Source organism: Salvia miltiorrhiza, chromosome 3 (assembly GCF_028751815.1).
Source record: "Salvia miltiorrhiza cultivar Shanhuang (shh) chromosome 3, IMPLAD_Smil_shh, whole genome shotgun sequence".
Lineage (NCBI taxonomy): Eukaryota > Viridiplantae > Streptophyta > Magnoliopsida > Lamiales > Lamiaceae > Salvia > Salvia miltiorrhiza.
Window position 1 is genome coordinate 50,069,305 of NC_080389.1, and position 8,298 is coordinate 50,077,602.

Below are 8,298 nucleotides of genomic sequence, written 5' to 3' on the forward strand. Positions count from 1 at the left end.
ATTCATGCAAATTTTCGATTCTCACGTCTTTTAGCATTTAGAATTCCTTTGTTCCTTTTTTACTTTATTTTCGAGAATTGGTGGCTGGAATCAACCTTGGAGCAGACGAGTTTCGTGGATTGATCCAAGGGGTTATTTTAATTTCTTGCAATTTATTTCGTTAGCTTTTGTTCGGTTATTTATTATGTTTATTTTTATTTATTTGATTGTTTTTATTTTAAGCATGTGTAGCTAAATCTTTTAATTCGGCGAGAATAATGAAACTCTAATTTAATGATCTGTGAGACCTAATTGGTTTAAAAATTGATTCCTATTGATTCTGATTAATTCCTAGGTTCCAAGATAATTCTGATTTTATTTAAGTCTGATCAACTTAAGTTTGATTGGATTATAGTCAATTAGCACCTCCAATCCGTAATTGTTGGAATAGGGCTGATTAGTGGCAAAACTACCATGTTCGTAGTAGGAATTAATTGGTATATTAATTATTACTAGCGTATCTAGGATAATTGGTATAAATTGGGTTCCTTCACCTTAATGCTATTAGAATATTAAATCTAAGACTGGCATATCCAGCTAGGTTATATTTTAATAAGGGAAATAGACAAGACTAGCGTATCTAGCTGTCTATCGACACAGTAAGTAGGAATTGGGGTATGTCAGTGCGTATCACGGTATCCTATAACTAATTGGTTGATAGGGATTAATTAATTATTGCGTCGAGGATCAGAGTTGAATTAGAGTGGATTTATTTGAGCCGAATTACCCCTTTTCATATATATATTTCAAGCGTGTTTTAATTGATTAATTCTGCATTCTTACTTAATTGATATTTTCTCAAGTTAAGGCGTGGTGGCATCACCAAAATTTAATAGATTTAGGGAATTGAATGATTTTATCTGCTCTCTGTGGGATCGACCCTGCTTATCACGATACTAATATATTTTGATAATTCTGCAGGAATTATTTTGGTGGGATACGACGTCCACCAAATTGGCGCCGTTGCCGGGGAGCGGTGTTAATTATTTCTTTTCCCTTTGTCTATTTTTCTTTTTTTTTATTTTCTTGTTTATGAGCAGATCGTCCAAGCCAAACCTCTTCTTCGATAGTGAAATTGAGAAGACCGCGAAGAAGCTAAGGAAGGAGGCGAAGGCGAGGAAGCTATTGGATCTGCTGGATTCGCAGGCTGACCCTCCCATTCGACCAGAACAGTTCGTCGAGGAGAAACCCAGTTCTGTAGCTGCGGAAGAGGCTCTGTTTGCCCAAACAGACCACGACTCGGAGACAGAATCAGACTGTGAAGAAGAAACCGACTCAATTTTGGTTGCAAGTACTGAGAGTGACATGGCTGACGATCCGAGTCTGTGTGATCTCTCCAGCCACGAAGCTGATGACCCCCCAACTCCGATCCGGATGCCGGCGGCTGCTACTGCTATAGAAATTGAGCTTCGGTTGCTTAATGTTCTTCCTAAGTACTATGGGAAGAAAGGAGAAGATCCATACAATTTCCTGAGCGAATTCATCAAGATCTGTAAGGTACAAAAGCGCCCCACTGATGTAACGGAGGAACACTTCAGATTAGTTGCTTTTCCCTTCACCATGACAGCAGAGGCGAACTCTTGGTTCGCGAGTCTCCCGCCGTATTCTATCACTACATGGGCGGAGATGAAAAGGCTATTCCTGGAGCACTTTTTCCCTCCTACCAAGACGAACGCGCTAAAGAAGGAGATCAGTGGTGCAAAGCAGGAGTATGATGAATCGTTAAGCGCCTACTGGACCAGATTTAGGATATTGGTGGATAGTTGTCCAAACCACAAGTTTTCTGAGGGTGACTTGTTGCAGTATTTCTACCAAGGGATGACCGTTGACACTAAGAATTTGGTTAACTCAGCAAGTGGAGGGGGATTTTCCCAAAACTCGGTGAGTGAAGCCAAAAGATTAATTCAACACTTGGTGGAAGCTACGAGGGAATATGAGGAGCCGCGCATCCAACTGCTCAAAAAGGCTGCTCAAGCTAGTTCATCAGATTTTAAGGAGAAGTTAGAAGCAAGGATGGGGAAATTGGAGAGAATGTTGAGTACTGTGGTGGAGAAGGTTGCAACCGCTGGACAACCGACAGAAAAGCCATGTGGAGCATTCGGTAATTCAGGCCACACGAGTTTGCAATGCACAGGGGGTGAGGAAGAGTATCAAGCCCATGCAAATTCTTCCCACAATTTTTATAGCTGTGACGCGCCACTGCCCTATTTGCCCAAACGGGACCAGTACGCGAACAATCACAATGCTCCATGGAGAAACCATCCCAATTTCCGATGGAGAGATCCTGAGCCGAAGCAACCACCAACGATGCAGCAGCCACAGCAGCAAAACTACCGTCCTCCACATCAAAGGACGGGGTATCAAGCTCCACAAGCTCAGCAACATCCTCCCGAGAAGCAAGGCAAGTCACTTGAGGAGATGATGGCGGATTTGATTGGCAACCAGCAATTTCTGCAAAATAATGTGCAACAGCTTCAACAATCTCAAGCCGAGAAGAAGGTGCAAATCGAAGGACTATCCCGTCAGATGTCTCAGCTCGCCACATCCATGAATCAGCTTAAGGGAAATAATGGGACTTTGCCATCTCAAGTTCATGTGAATCCCAAGGAGAATGTCAACAAGATCACCCTGAGGAGCGGTACAGAGTTGGACGGGCTGACACCCCAGAACTCTCAAGATGGACCGCATGTAGATTCTGGAGTCGAATTTCGTGTGGAGGAATTCGAGCGTTCTGTTGACACGACGGATCCAGTCATTCAGCAGACAGAACAGTCCCGTTTGGCCAAACAGAACAAGGGGCCGACAGCTGAGCAGAAGGGGAAAGGAGCAGAACTTGAATCCAACGAAGAGGAGCAGACTAAGGTCTCTAAACCTTTGAGCTTACATGATCCCAAGGTTGCAACATCAGTCCCCTTTCCAGGAAGATTGGCGAGGAAGAAGCCGGAAGAGGAACTCATTGATTTTGTGAAGATTTTTGGCAAACTTGAAGTGAATCTTCCATTCTTGCAAGCGTTGAAAATCCCTCCCTTTGGGAAATTTGTGAAAGACTTTATAGCTGGAAAGTCCAAGGCAACTGGAAAGATTGTGATGGGCGAGAACGTCTCAGCTGCACTCAAGAAGGAGTTACCAGCCAAGTGCAAGGATCCTGGTATGTTTTCTCTTCCCATTTACATTGGTGATACTAGGATCGAGCATGCTATGTGTGACTTAGGAGCGTCTATCAATGTTATGCCTCTCACTATTTATAATAGATTGTCGGGTGTAGAATTGGTAGACACTAGAGTAGTCATTCAGTTAGCCGATAGGTCTTGTGTTTATCCCGAGGGTTTGCTTGAGAATGTGCTTGTAAGTGTGAATAATTTTGTTTATCCTGCTGATTTCTATGTGGTGAGGATGAGTGGAGTGCAATCTAAGGGTTCAACGGGAGTCCTTTTAGGTCGTCCGTTCCTAAGAACTGCGAAGTCAATCATAGATGTTAGTAATGGCACGATTTGTCTGGATTATCATGGGGAGAAATACACTTTTAGTATGGATGATGCCATGAAAATGAAGGAATATTAAACTGAAATAACGTTCCGTTTGCCCGATGATCGTTTCTTGGAATATTATTAATTTATCATACAACGATTAATCCCTAACATGCTCTTATGAATTTAACAGCTGCACGTTGGAGCTCAGAAATACCTGAAGAATTCAGAAGAATTCGCAGATTCGCATCTGAACAGACCAGTCAGCTTCAAGCCTTCGTTTGAAGCCTCAAACGTCCTCAAATCGTATTTCGCCCAGAAATACGACTTCTTCGTCTTCGAGAGAGCTTTCCGTGGCCGCCTGATTCGTCTGAATCGGAGTTCTGTGGAGGAAGTTATGGCCGTTTTACGGAGACTGCCAGAACTTGGTTTCCTGCGAAAAACTGACTCCAGCTCTGATCTTCTCGACTGTATCCCGCTCAGCTTTCACCGTTGGATGGACAACGATCTATGAAAGTCCCAAGAGAGAAATAATCCCCACACGTTTTTCTTCCCCTGCGCCCCACAGTTCTCAAAACCCTAATATTTTATCAGTGTGTTTTCCTGAGAGCTGACAGCTGTATTTAAATAAAATTAAATACGTGTGGGCACAAAATTAGTGTAGGATGCGTCTTTCTCTCCTTCTAGGGCTAGGAGACATTGGGCCAGTCTAGGGACCAGATACAAGGAATAAAGATGGGCCTCAAATAAATTAATTTATCTATGGTCAGCCCAGACCATAATTAATTTATAAATATCAGTTCATTCCACTAGAGAACCGATACTGACTTGCCCCTTTATTGTCGGTGATGAGTCGGGGGCTTGTATTTAGACTTATTAAATCTCCGTATTTAAAATATCCGACATCCATTAATTAATTAGAGCTCTGACAGCTTAAATTAATTAATCTCTTAATAATTCCTTAAGCAGTACCACTCAAACTTTATTATTACGCCTGAACTTAATCAACCTGCAGGGTTTAGCGTAATAAACCTTATTGAGCTCCTTAAGGGGATGTCATTATCCTATACCGGATACGGGTACTAATACAGATAATCAAATATCATATATTAACCGCTATCACCCAAGATACAGAGTACTCGAGTTAATATATAACTTTCACCCATAGTAAGTCAAAGTGATATACGAATTAATATATATATCTGAATACTTATTAGTATTAAGATTTATAAGTCACCGAGATCTTGATTCTTCACTTAAGTCAGATAGAAGAATACATCTCAACTGTGGTCCTATCAATACGTAATGACGTACCAGTATAGACAAGTAGCCAAGACAAACTACTTCCATCTATACTGCAGCCTAAACCAATAACTTGTCCTAGAGTTATTTCGGTTGTGATCATATTATATCTCTTAAGGTTATTCCAATTATATGGTCTTCTGTGATCTACAACACACCATATAATCTACTTATATAGAGATAAAGAACATACATATGCAATCATGAACACAATCAGATAGGAGATTAGATAGTGAACTTAGGAAACATTGTATACAAGCATAAAACGTTCTTGCTTTCAGTATACAAATCCAACAATCTCCCACTTATACTAAAGCAAACTTTTAATATACAATGCGTCTATTTACCAATCACCTACACTTCTCCCACTTATACTTAAAGTTTCTTAAGTGGGTGGCATCAAACTGGCATCAATCGCATTCCCATCTTTCAATGACCATTTGTGATAAGCCTTTTGTGAAAAGATCAGTAGGTTTCTCCAATATGTGAGAATTTATTCTTTGAGCACATAACCTCGATTTACGAATAATCGTATAACTTGGTACTTACTCTCCATGTGTTTGACCCCTTGTGGTTCTAGGATTCCTTAGAGTTTGCAACTGCACTTGAGGTATCACGAAGGTGATGCTCTCACGCAAACTAGGAATCACTCTTAGACCCTGGAGGTAGTGGTCAAACCAAAAGGTTTTACCTCCCAAGGAAAACACATAGCTCGAGGTAATTATTCTTTGTTCCGGTCAGCCTGGAAATCCGAAATCATATAATCCTAAAAGGAACTAAACTGTCTAACTGGTAAACTATCCTTATTCTCTAGTCAGGGACTTGAAAATATAATTTACCACAGTTCAGTATCCTTAACTAGGACTATATATCTTACAACCATGCTAACTGCATAGCAAATATAAGATCTCGTACATAGTAATCCATACATGAAGCCATCTACTGCGGAAACGTAGAATACTGCCTTCATTTCCTCAACCTTAAAAGGCATCTTAAGACATAGTCTTTATAGATAAAGGAACGCCATATCTAAAAGGTAGCAATCCTTTCTTGGCGGTATTCATACTACAACGAGTATTCTCAGTATCAATGTAAGACACTCGAGATAAGCCCAACATCCTTTTCTAGTGATCCCTTATAACCTTGATCACAAAGATGTATACTATACCTCCTTAGTCTTTCATCTGAAACTGTTCGGATAACCATTACTTTATGTCTTGACAATAGCTCCATATTGTCGCCAATTAGGAGGATATTATCTACATAAAATGCAAGATAAACCACATCACCGATGACACGAGAGCGATTGACACGAGATGTTTCTCTCCCTCCCTCACGTAACCTCGATGGTTTAAGTGAGCTGTTATGGGTAAAATGATCCGAATGTTCTGAGCATGGCACTGGCGAAAATATCATCATAACCTATACCTTCACACTGGGCATAACCTTTCGCCACCAGTCTAGCTTTAAAAGCTACGACCTTGCTCATTCGGACTTATTATTCTCTTGTATACTCACTTGCAACCTATGGCTTTACGGCATTCTGGTAGCAAGATTTTCTTAGTATACAACCATATTCTTAATGGATTCCTCCATTGAGGCGTGCCAGAAATCTACATTCTAGTCTTCCACTAATTCCAAGTAGATATCTGGGTCGATTCTCTTATATTCACTACCAGGGACTGAATCCAAAGATTCTCCCAAGAACATAAATCGATCAGGTTGTCCCACAACCCTCCCACTACAATGGATCTGTGGTGGCACATGTGTGTCAACAGTGCGTGCAGTGTCCTGTGGTACAAAACTCTTGCACACTTGGCTTGGGTGATGGAATCGCCTGTCTAATGTCTTCAATTTCTTGAAGTACACTATCTGACTTGGATTAGTGATTACTCCCATAGTCCACTTCTAAGAATCGTGTGTCATTGCTAATAACCACCTTCTGATTCTTTAGGGCTAATTGCAAAGATACATAACTCATCATTGAACATATTTTTCCAAGAGTGACCTATTTCTTCTCTCCACCACACCATCTTATATAGGGATTACACGGTGTAGTAAACTGGGTTGGAATCCCAAACACTGACAATGAATCAGAAAAGATCATTCCTAACACATTATTGGCCCTTTATCCCCTTTGCCATGAATGACCCGGTCTCCATCTTTTCCTCTATACAGGATTCGCAGGTTCCAAAAGGTACAACTTGGATTGAATCCAATGTACTATTTAGACACGAGCCTTTGGATCCTGTTAAGATAGATGTGACCTAATCTAGGGTGTCAATATATGTGTAAGATCCTCATGAGAGATTAGCCTTAAATTTTTCTCTTTCTTTTGTTCGATGATGTAAATGCAATATAAACGTATTTTGAAGACAAGTTATAGTGTGAAGAGAGATGTTCAAAAAATACCAGAATAGACAACTTTTGTCATTTCTTATGATAGAAACACCACTATCAAAAATGACATAAGATCCATCTATTCAAAATTTTGGAACATGATAAGGAACTCTCAAAAACTAAACTATGTCTTTAGGACTTAAAGACAAGTCTTCAATTGCAACAACTGCGACTCTAGTCACGTTGCCTATGAAAACAATCATCTCATCACTTCTCAGCTTCCTTGACAACCTTAAAGCCATGCAAGGTGCAACAATCATTATCAGTTTCTCTCGTTATCCACTACTCACAACTGAGTAGAAAACGAGCTGACATGTCTCAGTTACTATAGCAAGTGAAGTACCTTAACCCTTTGCCTTGAGTATTGAAAGAAGAAATTTCCAATACTCGATCTTATCACACCACTACTCCCACTATTTCCCTTGTCTTTCTTGCCCCTTGGACCCTTCTTCTTCCCGTCAAACGACGAAGAAGATGGCTTTCCTTTGGCAATAACAAGTGCTTGCACATCTCTTTCCCACAACTTCCTTAGCCGTAACTAGAGCATTCAACAACTCAAAAGAAGTATTATCTTTCTTGCTCATAACAGCGTTGAGGCGGAAGTTCTTAATTAAAAGACTTGGGAAGAGAGTTCAGGATAATATCGACTTTTGCTTCACCGTCGATACTCCCACTGAGCAAGTCAAGTCCGTCAAGAATTGCATGACATGCTCGTGCACTGAGCTGTGCTCACTCATAAAAATAACAAGATTACTCTCATCAAATTTAAATGAGCAGCTCAGTCCGACTCTCCAAACACTTTCTTGAGATTCAGCATGATGCTAATAGCATCGTCCATGCCCTGATGTTGAAGCTACAAGGTTTGTGTCATCATACTCATAATATAGCATATAGCCACATTATTCGTCTTATGCCACCTTTTATGTAATTCCTTTTTCTCATCAGTTGACTCATTGTTCGGACCATAAGAACGTGGAGTAGTAAGCAACACAAAGAAAACTTGTGTTAAGTTTGTGATAAAGATAAAAAACCAAAACTGCGTTTCCATTTTTATATGTGGACCGGTTAAAAGACTTTGTGCAAGAAAGAA

General features: G+C 40.4%; 1 protein-coding gene across 1 annotated transcript; it reads left to right on the forward strand.

Annotated features, from left to right (window-relative positions):
* Positions 1–1,071: 1,071 nt before the first annotated feature.
* Positions 1,072–3,600, forward strand: LOC131018945 (uncharacterized). The gene is made up of 3 exons (XM_057947627.1): positions 1,072–1,536; positions 1,708–2,094; positions 2,512–3,600. The coding sequence occupies exons 1-3, from the start codon at positions 1,072–1,074 to the stop codon at positions 3,598–3,600; spliced, it is 1,941 nt and encodes a 646-aa protein (XP_057803610.1).
* The last annotated feature ends 4,698 nt before the right edge of the window (positions 3,601–8,298 follow it).